The sequence below is a fragment of the Balaenoptera borealis genome (assembly GCF_965194805.1).
Source record: "Balaenoptera borealis genome assembly, chromosome: 6".
Lineage (NCBI taxonomy): Eukaryota > Metazoa > Chordata > Mammalia > Artiodactyla > Balaenopteridae > Balaenoptera > Balaenoptera borealis.
The window spans coordinates 654,844-674,950 of NC_138863.1; the positions used below are offsets into that span (position 1 = coordinate 654,844).

A 20,107-nucleotide genomic window follows, 5' to 3' on the forward strand; every position below is an offset into this window, starting at 1 on the left:
TTACAGGGTCTGGAAAGCACTCCTAGAATTCCTCTGCCTTCTGGCATCACAGGCCCCTCCCACTGTCCCCCCTCACCTGCCCTCCCAGCAGCCCGTCAGTCCCACCTCCCTCTGGGTGCAGGTGGTCTTCGGCCTCTCTAAGAGCTCACCCGCCCCCTCCATTGCCATTGCTGATGACCGGGGAAGGGGTTTCTCTGCCCATTGAGATAGAGTGGGATTCGATGTATCAGACCAAGTTTATGTCTATTGGGAGGCCTTCCTTAAGTATTATTTTTCTCACCCATTTTAACCCCCTTAGGCAGTTCTGAAACCTTCTGGTCTGAGCTTATGACACAGAGCACACACTGAGCTTTCTTCTCAGAGCTCCACAAGGAGACAGCAGCCCTCCCGAGGGCCGAGTGCTGGGGGGATGTCCCTCAGACTTCCCAGCAGCTCTGCTGGCTGTGGGAACGTACCTTAAGATTTCTTCAGTGTAGGACTGTTACTTTGTTTCCTGAAATAATTAGAGAAATGTGGTTTATTAAAAAGAAACTGTGTCCCTGTAACTCTGCAGCTTCCTCGGCCCAGGCTGCCTGCTGTGGTCCTGTCTTGTCTGTAGGTCACATGTGTTCCAGTTTGGGGAGCGTGGTAGTGAGACGCTGACACAGAGATGAGCGTTTGAGTCTGTGTGTGCCCACCTGGCTTGGGGTGGGAGTCGTGGAGTGATGAGGAAGGCTGCCTGGCTGGGTGTGAGTCATGGAGAGTGAAAGGGGGTGTGGAGGATGGGCGATGGGAGACAGGTGATGCGCTCGGGTAAGGCAGCAGCGTGGGTTTTTCCTGGACTCAGAAACGCAAGACCCAGTGCGTGTGGTGACTGGTCTATGGAGAATGTGACTGAGGTTTGGACTCTGTTGTCTGTACTCAGGCAGTGCATTATATAATAATTCTGTGACTACCTTGAACCCTTTGGGGAAAGAACCTGGGTGAGAGTGAATAAAAAGTAAATAGAGATTTACTGTATTTATATAATTGGACCCGTCAGTAACACTTCCCAATACTAGTGCCAGATGCTGTGTGAACGTGCATAACCAGAGTGACCCCCCAGCACCACCACTCAACCTCCCTCCAGCACCTGCCCTGTGACCTCCCCAGCACCCACCATGTAACCTCCCCAGCACCCACTCTGTGACCCCTACCAGCACCCACCAGGCCCAGCTATACCCATCTGTGTGTGCTCACACGTACACATATGGGCACACAGTTCCTTAAAATAGCTGGGCTGCACATCTTGGCAACCTGGCTCAGCCATGGGCCTGTGGCATCCCACAGCCCCAGTCACCAGGGCCACCCTGGCCCTGTGACCCTGTGGCCACCCGCAGGGCACAGCACGGGACTCCTCCCTGGGACGCACCTGTCTGGGGTCCTGGCGCGCGTGCTCTCGCAGCTCTCTTTGAAACAGGTGTCTGGATGCACTTTGTAGACTCTTTTATACCTGCATCACAAGAAGGCTCTGTGAAGCCAGAAACTGAGCAGAATGTTGCCCAGCCCCTTCACCTAGGCTACACGAACCTCCAGGTGACTGTACAGGTGTCTGAGGAAGGGCTGTTATTTTCCTAATAAAACTTTACCTCCTGTGGATGTATTAAAATGTCCAACATAAAAATCATGTAATTAAAAAAAATAACTTTATCAAGGTATAATTTACATAAAATAAGATACACTCATTTTAAGTGTACATTATGATGAGTGTTGACAAAGTGATATATAGTAAGAGATAAAGTGTGCTGGGACTCCCCTGGTGGTTCAGTGGTTAAGAATCTGTCTTGCAACGCAGGGGACGCCGGTTTGATCCCTGGTCGGGGAACTAAGATCCCGCATGCCGCAGGGCGACTAAGCCGGCGCGCTGCAACTACTGAGCCCACGTGCTGCAACTACTGAGCCCATGCGCTCTGGAGCCCGCGCGCCACGACTGGCGAGCCCACGTGCCGCCAGTAATGAATGAGCCCATGCACCACAACTAGAAGAAAGCCTATGCACTGCAGTGAAGAGCCTGCACGCCGCAACGAAAGACCCCGAGTGCCCCAACTAAGACCCAACGCAGCCAATAAATAAATAAATAAATAAATAAATAAATATTTTTTTAAAAATGTGCTATTTCAAAGACATGTCTTGCTTGAGGCAGGCTACTTGGCTCCAAAGCCTTGAGACAATGTGACTGCACTCTTACGGGCAGTTGATGGAGAAGTTCGAGAAGCCTTGGAGATGCAGGCATTAGATGCGGGCGGTGTGGAGCAGGAGACCTGCCACCTAGCCCTGCCCCCCACTTATCAACTAGTGTTCTCTGAGCACGTCTCTGGGACTGAACCCTCCACTTCGTATGAAATGGGAATTGCTTATACTGCCTCTGTCACATGTTTGTAGAGAATGATGAATGAGAAAGTGTTTGACTCTTGGTAAAGCTTTTTAAACGTCGGAGCTGTTTGAAAGAGATCCAGGGAGTTCAGTGGGTAAAACTCCAACTCATGAGCTCAGTCGAGGAGAGTCCTTAGGGTCTAAAGCCTTAGCTAAGACTTCCATTGCCAACCATCAGGCAGTAAGAGGATCTGGAATTAACTTCCACATGTGAACAACTGGAGAACTGGACAAGATCCAGGAAGTAAGTCTTTTCAGATGTTAGAAAAAAGACAGTGCAAGACGGTGACCCAGAGAGAAGGGGAACAAGATGAGCTCTGTGATGGTCCTGGAATTCAGCCTGGAGGCACTTTTTGGACTGTGTTGTGGGTTAGGGAGAATCCAAGCAGTGGTTACACTGAGTGGGCAAAACAGATTGGAGTTGGGGAGGCAGAGGAAGCTGAAATTTGTGGGTCAGTACGGAGAGGAGGGAGCTATGCAGAGGAAGAGCTCCAGAAGTCTGGAGGGGGCGGTCCCCTTGAAAAGTAAGCTGTGTGTGCATAGCGCGAGTAAAGATGGGCAACGAGGAACTACTGAGGAGCTGCACAGTTCCCGGAGCCAGAGTGGAGAGATCTCGATTAATAGTAGGCTGTTCCAGAGAAATAGAAACCCCAGAAAGGAGAAAGGCCTTGCCTTAAAAGTGGGGCAGAATTAACCCCAGAATAGAGGCTATGCTAAAGCCACCCTAAAACAGGCCTCAAAAGGATCCATCTAAACTGCCTTGCAAAAAGCAAAAAACCAGAAGTAAAACAAAGGAACAGGGCAAGGATGCCCACTCTCACCACTTCTATTCAACGTAGTACTGGAAATCCTAGGCACAGCAATCAGACAAGAAAAAGAAGTAAAAGGTACTTAAATTGGAAGGGAAGAGGTAAAACTGTCACTATTTGCAGATGGCAGATACTCTATATAGAGAACACTGAGGTTGCCACACAAAAACTGTTAGAACTAGTAACTAAGTTCAGCAAGGTAGCAGGATGCAAGATTAATATACAGAAATCTGTTGCACTTCTTTACACTAATAATGAAATATCAGAAAGAGAAAGTAAAAAAAAAAAAAAAATCCTGCTTAAAATTACATTTTAAAAAAGCCCTAGGAGTAAAGTTAACCAAGGAGGTGAAATACCTATATGCTGAAAACTAAAACATTGATTAAGGGAACCGAAGATGATTCAAAGACATGGAAAGATATCCCGTGCTCTTGGATTGGAAGAATTAATATTATTAAAATGGCTGTACTATCCAAAGCAATCTACAGATTTAATGCAATCCTTATCAACACAGCTATGACATTTGTCACAGACCTAGAACAAATAGTCCTGAAGTTTATATGGAACCACAAAAGACCACAAATTGCCAAGCAATCCTGAGAAAAATGAACAAAGCTGGAGGTATAACCCTTCCAGACTTCAGACTGTACTACCAAACTACGGTAATCGAAACAGTGTAGTATTGGCACAAAAACAGACATACAGATCAACGGAACAGAATAGAGAGCCCAGAAATAAACCCATACACCTATGGTCAATTAGTCTTTGAAAAGGAGGCAAGAATATACTATGGCGAAAAGACAGTCTCTTTAACAAGTGGTGTTGGGAAAGCTGGACAGTTACATGTAAATCAGTGAAATTAGAACATTCCCACACACCACATACAAAAACTCAGAAAGGTCTAAAGACCTAAACGTAAGATGTGACACCATAAAACCCCTAGAAGAGGACATAGGCAAAACGATCTTTCACATAAATTGTAGCAGTATTTTCTTAAATCAGTCTCCCAAGGCAAAAGAAATAAAAGCAAAAATAAACAAATGGGACGTAGTCAAACTTAAAAGCTTTTGCACGGCAAAGGAAACTATCAACAAAACAAAAAGACAACCTACGGAATGGGAGAAAATATTTGCAAACAATGTGACTAACAAGGGCTTAATTTCCAAAACATACAAACAGCTCATACAACTCAACAACAAAAAGACAAACAACCCAATCTAAAACTGGGCAGAAGACATAAATAAACATTTTCCCAAAGAGGACATACGGATGGCTAACAGGCACATGAAAACATGCTCAACATCGCTAATTATTAGAGAAATGCAAATCAGAACCACAATGAGGTATCACCTCACACCAATCAGAATTACTATCATCAAAAAGTCTACAAATAGTAAACGCTGGAGAGGGTTTGGAAAAAAGGGAACCTTCATACACTGTTGGTGGGAATGTAAATTGGTGCAGCCACTTTGGAGAACAGTATGGAGGTTCCTTAAAATACTAAAAATAGAGTTACCATGTGATCTAGCAATCGCACTCCTGGGTATATATCCAGAAAAAAGGAAAACACTAATTCAAAAAGATACATGAACCCCAATGTTCATAGCAGCACTATTTATAATAGCCAAGACTTGGAAACAACCCAAGTGCCCATTGACAGACGATTGGCTTAAGAGGTTGTGGTACATATATACAACAGAATATTACTCAGCCATAAAAAAGAATGAAATATTCCCATTTGCAGCAACATGGATGGACCTAGGGAATATTATGCTTAGTGAAGTGTGAAAGACAAATGCTATATGATATCATTTATATGTGGAATCTAAAAAATAATACAAATGCATCTATATACCAAACAGAAACAGACTCACAGACATAGAAAACTTATGGTTACCAAAGGGGAGAGGTGGCAGGGGGAGGGATAAATTGGGAGTATGGGATTAACAGATACAAACTACTATACATAAAATAGATAAGCAACAGGGATTTACTGTATAGCACAGGAAATTATACCCAATATCTTGTAATAACCTGTAGTGGAATATAATCTGCAAAACAAACAAAAAACCAAACCAAAAAACCCAAAAAACTGAATCACTATGCTGTACACGTGAAACTAATGCAATATTGTAAAGCAACTTTACTTCAATAAAAAAATTAAAAACAAAAATAAAACAAAAACAAACATTCTTGAAAAGAATGCCAAAAAAAAAAAAATTCCAACAGTCTGTACCATAAAGTTTATAATGTCTAACATCCCAACAAAAAAATTACAAGAGTATCAGTCATACAAAGAGTCAAGAAAATGTGACCCATAAACAGGAAAAAAAATTGAATAGAAAAACACCCAGAAATGAGAGCAATAACTGAAATAGCAGACATCTGTTATAAATTTGCTGTACACGTTCAGTGATGTAAAGGAAAATATAAACATAATGAGAGAAGTGGAGGCTCAAAGAAAGAACTAAATGGAACTTCTGGAGATGATAAAACACAATATCTGGGACTTCCCTGGTGGCGCAGTGGTTAAGAATCCGCCTGCCAATGCAGGGGACACAGGTTCAATCCCTGGTCTGGGAAGATCCCACATGCTGTGGAGCAGCTAAGCCCATATACCACAACTACTGAGCCTGCACTCTAGAGCCCATGAGCCACAACTACTGAGCCCATGTGCCACAACTACTGAAGCCCGCACGCCTAGAGCCCATGCTCTGCGATGAGAAGCCACCGCAGTGAGAAGCCCATGCACCGCAACAAAGAGCAGCCCCGCTCGCCGCAACCAGAGAAAGCCTGTGCACAACAACGAAGACCCAACACAGCCAAAACAAAACAAAACAAAAAACCACAATATCTGAAATGAAAATTTTGCTGAATGGGATTAATGGTAGGTTAGACACTGCAGAAGAAAAGATCAGTGAAATTGAAGGCATAGCAATACAATCTATCCAAAACAAAGTAAAGAAAAAAGAGTGAAAAAAAGGAAAAGAGCCTCAGTGACCTGTGGGACAATATCAGTCTAATACGTGCTTAATTGGAGTCCCAGAAGAAGGAGAGAAATGGATGCATAGAAAAAGTGTTTGAAGAAGTAATGGCTAAAATTTTCCAAATTTGATGAAAGCTGAAACCACAGAGGTGAAGCTTAACAAACTCCAGAGAGTAAAAACACATGTACATAACCTACCAAAGCACATCATAATTAAATTTCCCAAAAAACAGTAATAAAGGGAAAACGTAAAAGCAAGCCACAGGTGATGGGGACCACGTTACATATAGGGGAACAAGAATAAGAGTGACTGAAGTTTTCCCATCTGAAACTGCAAGCCAGAAGACAAAGGAATGACCTCTTTGAAGTGCTGAAATTTGAAGAAACCACAATTATCAACCAAAACTTCTGTGTTCAGCAAATGTGTCTTTTGAAAATGAAGGTGAAATAAAAGCCTTTTCAGACAAACAGAAGCAAAGGGAATTCATCACCAGCAGACCTGCCCTATAAGAAATGTTACAGTGAGCTCTTTAGGCCAAGGTAAATGGTACCAGAGGGAATCTTAGATCTGCACGAAGGCATGAAGAGTGCTGGAAACGGTAGACGTGTAAGTCCCTACAAAAGTCTTTATACTCTCAACATTTTTAAAAAAGATAATTGTTTGTTGAGAGCAAAAGTAACACACGGTGTCGTTCATAGCATATGTGGAAGTAAAACGTCTGGCAGTGATAGAAAGGGGAAGTAGAAGCTTGCTGTTGCATGTCTTCCATGATACTGAAGTTGTGTTGTAATTCAAGGTATATTGTGATCAGTTGAAGATGCATATTTTAAATCCCAGAGCAGCCACTAAAGAAAATAAACCAAAGAAGTATATCAGTGAGCCAACAGTACAGGTAAAACAGAATCCTAAAAAATAATCCAAAAGTAGGCAGGAAAAGAGAAAGTAACAAAGATAAGATGGGACAGATAGAAAACAATATGTTAGATTTAAACCCAATCACATCAGTCATTTTATTAACATGTAAAAGGTCTAAACACCCCAATAAAAACCAGAGATGTCAGACTGGATGTATGGCAAGACCCTCGCAAATGCTAAATACAAGGAAGTCCCTTTCAGATGCAACAGGTTGAAAGCACTGGGTGGAACCCTATGGGCACGTGCAGGGCTCTCCCAGTCAGGTACTTGGTGGTCGCCCCAGGCGCTGATGTAACTAACACAGTTGGAAGATGCAGGTGCAGGGGCTCTGGAGTGCCATTCCACAAAGTCCAAATTCAGGGGCCTGTAAACCTGGGTTCCCAAGTCCCAGTGCAGCTCAGTGCCTCTGGTGTGTCCCTGCTGCGTGTCACGCTGGCTTCATGTCCAGGCTCAAGTCAAGCCTTCTGTCTTGCCTTCCTACATCCCATCCCAGTGATCTTTAAACATGTCAGGTGTCACTTCAGCTCAGTGTCCTTCAGTAGCCCCCCACTTCCCAGAGGACACATGCAGGTCCTTCCATGGGTTTCCAAGGCCCACCCTCCACGCCCCCTCGCTCGCTCGGCTCCAGCCCTGCTGGCCTTCCTGCTCCTTAGACGGGCGGGCAGGCTCCTGATTTCAGGGCCTTGGCAACAGATACACTCTGACTGGGCCATTCTTCCCTCAGATATCTCCGCCCGCCCATGTCTGGTCATGTCATCTTCTCCATGAGGCTTCCCCTGACACCCTGCCGAATGCTGCTGCCACCCCCTCCTGCGCCCCGGCCCTGGCTCTCCTAGCCCTGCGTATTCCTTTCTTCCATCCTCCTTTAGCGCTTGCCACCATTTAAAACACTGCAGGACAAACTCGTGCTTCTTGTGTACTGTGACTCCCTCAGCTAGAACGTCAGGACTCCCAGGGCAAGACTTTGGCCCGTTCGGCTCGCTGATGTGTGCCGAGTGTTCCGAACCACGCCTGGCACACGGGAGGTGCTCGTCCGTATTTGTGGACGAAGTAGGTTGTAAGTATGACCCATGGAGTCAAGAGTGTTAGCAAGAAAGGTGCTAAGAGGTGGGCTCGGCAGACTCCCTCCTCAGCCCGTCTTACAGACGGGGAAACTGAGGCATGAGGGCCTTGCCCAGGGCTGTGTCGGGAACTCACGGCAGAACCAAGACTCGAGGTCTCCTGTGCTGAGAAGAGGAGGGGCACGTCCTCTCCGCGTGCCCTGCCATCCCGGGGAGGGAGGCTGATGCCGCTCCAGGGCGCGGGGAAGGAAGGCCCGAGGGCAGCAGCAGGGGATCCCGCTTCTAGGGGAAGGAAGGCCCGAGGGCAGGAGCAGGGGATCCCGCTTCTAGGGGAAGGAAGGCCCGAGGGCAGGAGCAGGGGATCCCGCTTCTAGGGGAAGGAAGGCCCGAGGGCAGGAGCAGGGGATCCCGCTTCTAGGCCTCATGTGGCTCTGCTCCCAGCTGCACAGCCTTAGGCAAGTTTTTCAGCCCTTTTGCCTCAGTTTCCTAACTTGTCGCATGGAGGGGGTGGGTGGTCAAAGCAAGCCCCTTCCGTGCTGTGACTACTAGACCTCAGGGGCCTGTGCGGACAGGGCGGAAGCATCTGAGGGTCAGGAACGCGCTACAGCCGTGGTGAAGGCGGAGGGGAGGGACTTACACGTGGTGACAGACGCCTCCTTCCCAGACCGGAAAGGACTTTGTCTCCGAGAACAGCCGTGTGCAGGGCTGGGGCACCTTTCTGCAGGCTGCTGGCACAGAGGAAAGGGCCGTCGCTTACAAGGAGCTCGAGGCCACAGTTGCCCTCTTCCTGCAGCCACTGTAGGTCCGGGGTTCTGCCCAGCCACTTCCCGGGCTGGTCGTCCCCGTCCCCCGGGGCTGCTGAGCGACTGCGGGTGCTGCTCTGGGTGGGGTCCTGGGAGCCTGCAGGCTGGCTTCCCTCGGGGCTGGTCGGAGGCTCTGGGTCTGGCAGGCTCAGGGCTGTGTGGCTCGCGTGGGAACTTCTGTCCACGAGCCTCTCGTCCTCAGCCCAGAAGTCAGAGGCAGGCCCGTGGCCCTTTTCCCTCCCACCGCCTGGTTTGGTCCCCAGGCGAGAAGAGCCCCCTCCTCCCCCCTCCCTGTGGAGCAGCTGTCGCTGGGTCCCTGTGACTGTCCCAGACCCCCCAGTTATCTGGGCAGCACCTTTCACCCTGGCGCTTCGGGGCAGTGGGAGGCCTGGCGGCTCACTGCCTGCCAGCCTCCCTCCCTGGACGCTTGGAGGTCTGGGGCACCGTGGCCAGGCCCCTGTCCCGGCACCTCATGGCTGGAGGTCCTTGCGGCAAACCCCCCCTGGGGCCAGTGGTCCCATCGGAGCCTGCCGTCACAAGCGTGTCGAGGCCAGGCCCCAGCCCCAGTGACCCCAGCAGGCGAGGGGAGCGGCCCCAAACTTACCAAGCTCACAGAGTCTGCCTTTGAACCCCGGGCTGCACTCACAGCTGCGGGCATCCTCACCAGGCACACAGGTGCCTCCGTTCTGACAGGGGTTTTCTGAACAGTTCCCAGGGGCACCTGTGAACGGCCACGAGCGGTTAGTCTCGGGGCCCCACGGGAAGGCCTGACAGCGTTCCCAGGTTGCTGCCTCTTGCTGCCCCCAACACCAGTGGGCCCTAGGGGTGGTCAGAGAGCAGAGGCAGAAGACTGGCCTCAGTGTGCTCAGCCCTGACCCCGTTACCTCGAGGGAGAGCGGGAGGGCTCTCGGTGCCGAGCCGTCGTCACAAGGCAGAGGAGCCTCGGCTCACAGCTTAGGTCATGGCTGCACTCTGGTCGCCTTTGGGAGAGACTGCCCACTCTGCCCTGGCCTGTGCCCCCTGCCCCACACTTCTGCTGACTTTGCCCCGCTGCACAGGGCTTCTTCTACTTGGAACACAGAGGCCAACCCTAGAGAGCCCTCCTCATCCTCCAGCGCCTGTCCCCGAGCCGCCTGTGTGTCCCCAGCCCCAGCCCCAGGCAGCCTCTGTGCAGGACTCTGCTGGCGTCTGTGCCCCTTGGGCCGCTGTCTGCCTTCCGCACTGCGGGAGCTGGAGGCGGGTTGGTCAGTGGTGCTGCCTGGGAGGGGCAGACCTGTCCCTCCCCCCTTAGAGTCCACTGTCCTTTTTTTTTTTTTTAAAGCTTGCAAGATAGCTGGTTTCATCTTTAACTCTTAAAAAACTGAGACACACAAAAGAATAAGAATCGTGCATATGCCACCACTTCCAATACCCCCTCCACACCTAATCCAGCCCTTCCCCCTTCCCCCCTCCTCGGCAACCACCTCATGGGGGGAGGTTTATTAACATTTTGCCAATCTTGTTTAATCTATTTCCAGCTTTCCATCTGCCTTTCTTTCTCTAGTTGGAGAATTTCAAAGCAGTTAACAGAAACCACTTCACCTGTAAATATGTCAGCAAGTATCTAATACATAAAGACTTAAGAAATTTTCACATAAGCACAATACTATTATTACAAAATTAACAGTAGTTCCTTAATATCACAAGAAACTGCAGTCTGTGTTCAAATTTCCCTGATCATCTTTAAAAATGTCACTTACAGTTGGTCCCATCTAATTCAGATTCATAAAGATTCACATTGCCTTAGTTTGATGTATCTCAAGTCTCTTTTAATCTATAAATTTAACCTTCTTCCCCTCTGTGTTTATTGAAGAAATGAGGTCATTTGTCCCGTGGAATTTCCATCCTCTGGGTCTGACTGACGGCATTAACTCGCCCCCTCCCCATGTTTCCTGTTAACTGGTAGTAAGAGAAAGGGGCTTAATAGGATTCAGGTTCACATGGTCTTTGCTTTGGCTTCACAGGTGGTGGTTGGGTGCCCTTCGGCTACACCAGGAGACGTATGATGTCTCCACATTTGGTTTTCATGATGTGAGGATCGATCACTGGTTCAGTGTTGGCAGCCTGATTAATCCAGAGTAAAGTTCTCTTAGGCTCTGCACCTGATGGCTTGAGAAGTCATATAGATCCCTGATCTCTCACTAGGGTCAGGTCTAATGTGATCTGTCACTCCTCTGCCTTCACTAGCTGGGGAGACCCTCTGAAGACCTGCTCTCCTTCACCCACCCCTTGGTCACCCTAAAATACAGTCCATACAGGCAAGGCCAGGTAAATGCTCCATTCTTTTCATTTGTACACTTGCAGAGTGAGTTGGTCCCCCAGCAAGCTCTAAAGTTGACCAATACGTTGTTCTTTCTTTTTGACCATTGTTAAGACCTTGTGGACTTGTATATATTTGATGGGTTTCAGTCTGTTGCTGTCATTAGCTTTCTTCATGCTCAAATTATCCCATCTTTGGCCAGTGGGAGCCCCTTCAGGTTGGCTCCTGTGCCCTTTAGACACAATCCTAGTTGCTTTTGAAAGCTTGCTTGCTTTTTTACAAGTATGTCCTAGGCTTTTTTTTTTTTTTTTTTTTAGGCCGCACTGCACAGTTTGCAGAATCTTAGTTCCCCAGCCAGGGATTGAACCTGGGCCCTTGGAAGTGAAAGGGCAGAGTTCTAACCACTGGACTCCCAGGGAATTCCCATGTCCTGGGCTTATTTTGTCCATGTTCTGCTTCAGCCTTGGAATCAGCCATTTCTCTGAAGACCCCAGTCTATATATTTATTTATTTATTTTTAAAAATATTTATTTATTTATTTGGCTGCTCTGGGTCTTAGTTGCAGCGCATGGAATCTTCATTGCTGTGTGCAGGATCTTTAGTTGCGGCATGCAGGATCTTTTTTTAGTTGTGGCATGTGGGACCTAGTTCCCTGACCAGAGATCGAACCCGGGCCCCCTGCATTGGGAGCATAGAGTCTTAACCACTGGACCACCAGGGAACTCCCCCGCCGGTTCCCTTTAGTGGAGAATGGTGTCTAGAGTCCACAGTCTGGCTGATCAAGGTGCTCACTGTTACTGTGGTGTCAGTGCTCCAGGTCTTTTCAGGAGACAGAACTAGGAAGTCAGATTTAAAAAATAAAAATGAACAAATTATGAGTTCATTCCAGTATTTCCAGTTCAAATGAACAGAATTAAATAAAAATAAAATCAGGGGTTTTACTTAACTTCTTTGATTTTTATATTGTATCACTTTATGCTGAAAATCTTTGTGGCATTAACATAATTATTTTCTTTATCCCACAATGTACATGTAATAGTTTAGAAATGACATTAAGATCACTGAGTACAGCTTAAAATTTCTTGGCAATTCTTTTAATCCTTAGATTATATCCCACTAGATGTTAATAGTCAGAATGCTGTTTTATTTATTTATTTTGGCTGCGCCAGGTCTTAGTTGCAGCACGTGGGATCTTTAGTTGCTGCATGTGGACTTCTTAGTTGCGGCATGCAGACTTCTTAGCTGCGGCATGCATGTGGAATCTAATTCCCCAACCAGGGATTGAACCTGGGCCCCCTGCATTGGGAGCACGGAGTCTTACCCACTGGACCACCAGGGAAGTCCCTAGAATGCTGTTTTAAAAATCACTTGAAGTGATGCTTTTTTTCCCTGGGTGGTTATGCCATCGGCATGGTTAATAAGTTTCAGTTTGTTTTCAAATTTTAGGCATTGCTTTTTTTTTTGGTGTCATTTAAAAAAGCATTTTCTTATTTCTAAAGTCACATCTATAAAGGTACATTTAGAGATACCTATCCTCCCTCTCCATTCCCTTTACTTCATTCTCGTTCTTTGCTTCATTATAGAGTTAATCATTTTTATTAGTTTTATTTATCTTTAAATATAGGAAAATAGATATATACATTCATATTTCCCTTCCCCACTTTCCTACACAAAAGAGATACCAGAAACACTGTCTGCACTTTACATTTTGGAAACAGCTTTACTGAGATATACTTTATATACAATTCAGCCGTTTGAAGTGTACACTTCATAGATTTTTAGCATATCCACAGATATGTGCATCCGTCACCATGGTCAATTTTAGAATGTTCTTATCACCTCAGAAAGAAACCCAGTACCCTTTAGCTCTCACCCCATATACCTCCACCCCCACTTCCAGTTTGAAGCAACCATTGATCTACTTTCTATCACTATAGGTTTCCCTATTCTGGACTTTCATATGAATGGAATCAGATTATGTGTTCTTTATGACTGGCTTCTCTCCTTAGCATAATGTTTTCAAGGTTCATCTATGTTGTAGCATTTATCAGTACTTTATTCCTTTTTATGGTCCAATAATTTCCATTGTGTGAATATAACACATTTGTTCATCCATTCACCAGTTGTTTCCACCTTTCGGCAATTGTGAATAGTGCTGCAGTGACCATTTGTGTAAGTCCTTGTGTGGACATACGTTTTCATTTCTCTTGGGTGTGTAGCTAGGAGTGGAATTGCTGGGTCATATGGTAACTCCACGTTTAATTCTTCGAGGAACTGAAGCAGCTGCACGACTCTACATTCCCACCAGCAGTGTTTGAGGGTTCCAGTTTCTCCACATCCTCATCAGTGCTTGTGGTTATCTTGACTTTTTAATTCTAGCCATCCTGGTGTATGTGAAGAGGCATCTCACTGTGGTTTTGATTAGCATTTCCCTGATGACTAGTGATACCAAACATCTTCGCATGGGCTTGTTGCCATTTGTATATCTTCCTTGGAGAAATGTCTATTCAGATCCTTTGCTTATTTCTTAATTGGGTTATTTGTCTTCCTCTTATTCAGCTTTAAGAGTTCTTTATATATTTTAGATTCAGATCCCTTTTCAAATATACGATTTGCAAATATTTTCTCCCATTTTATGGGTTGTCTTTTCACTTCCTTGATGATGTCTTTTGAAGCACAAAATGTTTTAAATTTTGATGAAGTCCAACTTACCTTTTTTTTTCTTTTGTTGCTCTTGCTTTTGGTGCCATATCTAAAAATCCTTTGGGACTTCCCTGGAGGTCCGGTGGTTAAGAATCTGCCTTCCAGGGGACGTGGGTTTGATCCCTGGTTGGGGAACTAAGATCTCACACGCTGCGGGGCAGTTAAGCCCATGCGCCTCAACTGCTGAGCCCACGGGCTCTCGAGCCTGCGCGCCACAACTAGAGAGAAGGCCGTGTGCCACAACTAGAGAGAAGGCCGTGTGCCACGACAAAAGATCCCGCATGCCACAACTACGACCTGATGCAGCCAAAAATAAGTAAATAAATAAATATTAAAAAAAAAATCCTTTGTCAAGTCCAAGGTAATACAGATTTACCCGTGTTTTCTTCTAAGAATTTTATAGTTTTAGCTCTTACATTTAGGTCTTTGATCCATTTTTAATTAATTTTGTGTATGGTGTGAGGTAGGGGGTCCAACTTCATTCTTTTGTATGTGGATATCCAGCTGTGCCAGCACCGTTTGCTGAAAAGACTCTTCTTTCCTCCACTGAATGGTCTTGGCACCCCTGTTGAAATCAGTTGACCACAGATGTATAGGTTTATTTCTGGACTCTTAATTCTATTCCACTGATTTATAAGTCTATCCTTGTGCCAGTATCTGGCACTGACTTGATTACCATTGCTTTGTACTAAGTTTTGACAAACGGGTATGTGAGTCTTCCTACTTTTTTAGGATGGTTTTTGCTATTCCAGGTCCCTTCCAATTCCATATGAATTTTAGACACTGTACATAACAATTGTCCAGAGACATTTTATGGTAACCTTACAGAACATGGAAGTGTGCAGGGGTGTTTAGAACCTGTGAGCCCACGTCAGCAATCCTTACCCTCTGTACTTGGGACACCAGCCTGCAGAGACTGTGACTGACATTTGTGCCATGCTCAGGCAGCTGGGACCCGAAACCTAGAGTTATATGCAGCAGTGGGGGTTTTACCGGGTCACCACTGTCTGTAGCCTCATTTTACAAAGCTGTCTCCACTGAATCCTGAGTTTATCGTGACAGACAGACAGACACACACACAAACACACGCACGAGTAAATAAAAAAAAAAGAGAAGGCTGTTTTGAACGGAGGTGGGGGACAAGGATGGGGGTGCACCCTGGGGCGGGGGCAATGGGCTCCTCCTATATGAAGGATAAATTACAGAATAGAGAGGTTTAAGTTCTGCCCCCACTTGTATGGGTGTCAAGGGGATAAGGCCAGCATAGTCCAAAAGCCCTCCTGGGGTGAGAAATTGGGGGAAACAGGAAGAATTTGGCCAGCTTCTGCGTTCACTCCAAGTTCCCAGGATGGCAGGAATCTTGGGAATCCTCCAGGAGCGTCTCCTGGGTGCTTGAAGGAGCGGCCCTGACCTGGAGAGTTGCTTGCTGAGCAAATGCCAAATCAGGAGCATTAACTGTGCTCTTGGGGTGCCTGGGGCTTTCTGGGGATCATCCTTTCCTTGAGAAAGAAAAGTCTAACAGCTACCAGAGAGAAGGAGCAGATTATTCTAGAAGGAAACTAGAACAAGATTGACACCCAGTGACAGCACAGTTGATGACAGTGGACAAATGTTTGAAGAACTGAATGGGAGAGGAACTTTGAACCTCGAATTTTATACCTAGCTAAATTGTCCTTCAAATGTGAGGGCTAATAAGTGCATTTTCAGGCATATAGGGCCTCAGAAGTTTGGCCATGTAAAGTTCCAACATGTACTTTGTGGACCTTGGCAAGCTGATTGTAAACTTTTACAGAAATACGAAGAGTCAAGAACAGCCAAGACACTGACGGGCAGCGAGAGGACTGGCCCTGTGGGACAGCGAGCCTTACCAAAGAGGCAGCCTCTAAAGTGGTCGGGCTCGGCCTGAGGAAGCCAGGCAGCGGAATGGAGGAGGGGGGCCACGACGAGGTGCTGACTGTGCCAGTTCTCGAGAGACACAAATCAGATCATAACAGTGCTCTTCACACCCGTCCTGCTGGCAGGGTCACGAAACCTGACAAGATCAGATTCTGGAGAGATTGGGGGCCAACTCATTGCACCTCTTGACCGCTGCTGGACAGAGTCCAGACTGATACCCCACTTAGAAGGCAACTCACATTCTCTTGTCACTTGGGCATTCACACGTCCCGAGCCCGCACATGTGCCAGGAGATGTGTACAGGAACACAGAGCAGCACTGCTGACAACAGCAGGCACAGCCCATGTGCACTCGGAGCGAGTTCACCGACGGACTAGATGCTGGACAGTGAGAGTGAACGAGCACAGGATGCTGGGCGAAAACGCGGGTCTGGGGGCGGCACACAGCCCGATGCTGCCCGGTGAGGAAAGCCTGTGGCTGTTGGGACACCCACGCGGGCGGTGAACTCACTCCTCCCTCCCATCCAGCCTCTGGTGGAGCAGAGGGACGGCAGCACGAATTCAAGCTCGTGGTTCAACAGCAAGACACAGGTTACTGCTTGTGTTCTGTCTGGTTCATGGGTGGCTTCCAGGTCTGAAGGCTGTTATTTTAGCAAAAGCTAACCAACCAGACTCACTAAGTAAAAGGGGGCCAGCCTGGCCCGATCGTGAGAATGTGACAGGAACCAAAGACCACGACTAATTTTGTGCACCTGGGGGCCATTAGAGATTGTTTTGTCCTGTTATCACCTAAAATCATCTCACACTCTCTCAAGGCTTCGTCCCTCACGTTAGCAAACACTGCAGCTGGCAGTGACATCTGGGGCCAGCCTGGTGCCACCTCGAATCTCTCCTTCAGAAGGGACCCAGGAGAGGTCACTCACATCCCTCTAAGTTCTGAATTTTGTGAAATGAAACATCTGATATTTAAAAGGGCTGACATAACGCAAACCATCAGATAAAATGTTTGTTTTTTCACTTACAAAACGCCAGCAACATGAGTGTCTTCACTCTGACCGCACCTTAGCCGGTGGCTCTGTTCTCTGACCGCGTCTGACCCGCAAACTGCCCCTCCTGGTGCTCACCAAGGCCCCGTACAGTGAGGGGTGCTGGACTGTGGGGCCGTGGAGCCACTGCTGGCAAATACACCCTCTGGTGCAGGTGCCTGGATGTGTCCAGGTGTCCTTGGGTACGCTGGGGGCCTGCAGGTGAGGCCGCATCCTGGGCGCTTGACTCTCCCTTTACCGAGTACTCTGCCTTCTCTGGGGGCTGGCTGATGGGTGAGCCCAGTCTGAGCCTGTGGTGTAACTCAGGAGAAAGGCCACTGGCTCCTAGAACTGTCCCCAGAGGGACAAGGCCCCGAGGGTTAGAACAGGAGGAAAGATAGAGCGAGGGTCTGAGTGTGAGGAAGGAAGATGGCCTCTTGGAGCTGCCCAGCTGTGGTTCTCACCGGCGGACAGTTCAGGCCCTGCTTGCCGGGCCTGGGTAGCAGCGGCCTCCCAGGCGATACTCCAGCTGGAGCCGCCTAGCGGCTGCCCCTCCACTCACTCCTGCCATCCTGCTCCACATACATCTCTGGGAGAGGCAGGGGAGGGCTCCGCTGCTCACAGAGGGAGAGGAGGGGCCGTCCGCAGGGGGCAGCGGTGGGCCAGTCTCTCCGGGGAGGACCCTGAATGTTTGGGTGGCTGCAGCCCCCAGGCCCGTGCTGGTCTGCCTGCGTGATGTGGTTTGGTCCCCACTTTCCAGGGCGGGGCGCTCGGCTGCCCCTCGGGCAGGCCCTGTGCCTCGCCCCTCCCCACTGTGGTCCTTCAGGCCCCTGAGGGTGGTCAGCCCTGAAATCCACTCCTGCTGACTTACTTTCCGCGCCCTTGTCACCACTGCGTCCGGGGAGCTGGAGGGCCAGGCTGACCTGCTCGGGGACCTCCTCCGCGTTCTCCAGCTGCACCAGAGCCGTGGGTTCTAGGAGAGATCAGGACGCCACAGCACGCTGACCACGAAGCCTGCTGCCTTGCGCCCAGGACTGTCCCTGGGCCGCCTTCTTGAGCGGCTTCTCTCCCTCGGGCGCAGGGCCTGGCGTGGCGGGATCAGGGTGGGTCTTGGCGCTGCCTCGGGTAGGATCAGCTTTTCTCCGGGCGGAGCCCAGCCCTGACCCTCCTGCCAGTCCTCAGCAGGGACCCGGCTTGACTGCCAGCCCCACCGGAACTGTGGGCGCAGGTCACCAGTGGCCCAACAGGGCCGAACCTCCTGCCTTGCCCACAGGCCTAAGCAGCTGACTGATGCGTCAGTCTCCTTCTTATGGTCACATCCTGCTCTCCTCTCCCTCCCTCTCCTGCTCCCTGGGGGTCCACAGCGCCCCCTCCTCCCCCTCTTATTTGCCCTCAGCCAGACCGCGCTCTTGGCCCTTCTGGAGCCCCCTGGTGAGGCTCCTGCTGCGGGTCCCAGGACCTCGCGCTCACTAAACAGCACTCAGGGTCCTGACCTGGACCGGCCCCTAACGGGTTTCTTTCCCGTCTTCTCTCACGTGCCTGCCTGCGGCCTGTCCCTTTAGCCCATACAGCCACGCTGGGAAGGCTCCGTGGGAGCCCGTGGGTGGCGTGGGCTCCTCGCACTGGCCCTGGAGCCCAGGGCCTCTGACCCCACTGGGGTCCCCCGCTGGGGACGGTGCTGGGCCCTGGAGGTGGTCTTGAAACCCAGGTTTCAGGGACCTCGACCCTCATCCCACTGGGGACCGGCGGGTGAGGTGGCAGCGGGGCCACCGGGGTAGGCCTGGGCACTCACGTGATCTCACAGTGACCCGTCTGCCAGGCGAGCTGCGGAAGCTGGCGCTCACTCGTCCTCTGCCGTCCACGAGCTCCGAGAACCTGCGAGAGAGTCAGCGCGGGTCAGCAGGCGGGTTCAGGACCCGGGGTCTTGGGGGCGGCAGCTGAGGCGGGCACCTGGGGGCCTGGGTCGGCGGTGCGGGGGCGCCGGGGTCGTTGAGCAGGCGCAGCTCCGGCAGGCGCGCGGGGGCCGGTCGGGTTCTGAGTGCCCGCGGGGGGAGTCCTTCCCGGTGCCAGCGTCTGTCGGCGCCATCCCTCGCGGCTGCGGGCGGTGGAGGACGGGGTGGCCGCGCGGGCTGGTCTGGGGCTCCCCGTGCCCGCATCCTGCCCCGCCGCTCCGAGGTGAGAGCCGAAGGGGCGTGTGCCCCCGGCCCACCCTGAGCCCCGCTCCCTGCCCGAGGAGGGGCTGCGGATGCAGCCTGGAAGCGGTCCAGGTGCTGGTCCCAGCCCCCCACCCTGGCCCAGGCTCTCCGCCTGCAGGTGGGGCCGGGCCTCGGACCCCGTCCAGACTCACCTCATCTGAGGCCCACGCCCTGCACACCCCGAGAGAGAGGGCATGGCTCCTCCGTGGGTCCTTGTCACCTAACCGTGGCCTTCAGCAGCCCCCACCCCCAGGGCTGGGTACCCTCCTCACCTGCGAGCCCCGCCCACCCCCCACCGACTCCCAGAGGGGCCCCAGCCTGCCCTGTCTGCCTGGCAGGCGTGCCTGGGGCTGAGCCGGGTCTGGATGTCTCAGGGCAAGTGTACTCCACGCCCCGAGGGCAGGTTGGTGGGCTGGGAGAGGAGGGAGCCCAGGCCACCGCCCACCTCCCTGCAGCACCATCCAGACGGACCGTCCTCTTGTGAGCTTTGCCATGCCAGGACCCCCATGGGGCCCAGCGGGCCTCCTGTGCTCTCGGGAGCAGACCCATGTCCTCACTGTGGCCTTGAGCCTCCGCGTTCCTCAGCAGCTCCCACCCTCCGTCCGTCCACTCTGCCCTTCCTGCCTCTCCCAGCCCGCCCCTTGCTGACGCTGTGCCGCCCCTCTTGCCCATGCTGCTGTCCAGCAGCTCCTCATGGGTCAGGCCTGGCTGCCAGGCTGCCACCCAGGGCCGCCTCCACGCTGCCACTGCCCGCTCTCGGCGCTGGTTTTCAGGGTGATGCCCTGTATTTACCGCTCAGCCAGCTGGGGTCCACTCGGGCGGATGGCACAAGGTGAGGAGCGAGATGCTTACTCTTCTGAACCGCTAGCTCACTGACCCAGCGCCAGCTGTCCAGGAAATCCTCCCCCAATTTTCATGCGTGCAATTCTGGGTCAACAGCCCCGTTTCTAGGCTGCCTGTCTGTCCCTGGGACAGTGTGGCCTGGGCCAGAGGAGGGTCCTGAGGTACAGCAGGAGCGCTGTCT

The 20,107-nt window shown here is 50.3% G+C and overlaps 2 protein-coding genes across 22 annotated transcripts in view; one reads left to right on the forward strand and one right to left on the reverse strand.

Annotated features, from left to right (window-relative positions):
* The window catches only part of MTERF4 (mitochondrial transcription termination factor 4), a 49,540-nt gene that overhangs the window by 10,119 nt on the left and 19,314 nt on the right, over nt 1-20,107 (forward strand). The gene's annotated exons all lie outside the window — the stretch shown is intronic.
* SNED1 (sushi, nidogen and EGF like domains 1) overlaps nt 1-20,107 on the reverse strand; it is an 89,161-nt gene that overhangs the window by 2,829 nt on the left and 66,225 nt on the right. For 9 of the 21 annotated variants that reach the window (XM_082396941.1, XM_082396933.1, XM_082396947.1 and 6 more), the window contains 8 exons: nt 18,839-18,983; nt 18,681-18,763; nt 17,760-17,861; nt 16,988-17,239; nt 9,571-9,687; nt 8,801-8,891; nt 1,391-1,471; nt 456-493 (listed from right to left, as the gene is read on the reverse strand). In XM_082396941.1, the coding sequence (XP_082253067.1) occupies nt 457-493; nt 1,391-1,471; nt 8,801-8,891; nt 9,571-9,687; nt 16,988-17,239; nt 17,760-17,861; nt 18,681-18,763; nt 18,839-18,983 (908 nt within the window). In that variant the 3' untranslated portion in view covers nt 456. Of the gene's footprint in view, nt 1-455; nt 494-1,390; nt 1,472-8,800; nt 8,892-9,570; nt 9,688-9,710; nt 12,102-12,960; nt 14,534-15,836; nt 16,342-16,987; nt 17,240-17,759; nt 17,862-18,680; nt 18,764-18,838; nt 18,984-20,107 lie in introns of those variants that run through there. The other 12 variants (XM_082396939.1, XM_082396937.1, XM_082396935.1 and 9 more) reach the window with 10 other exon arrangements.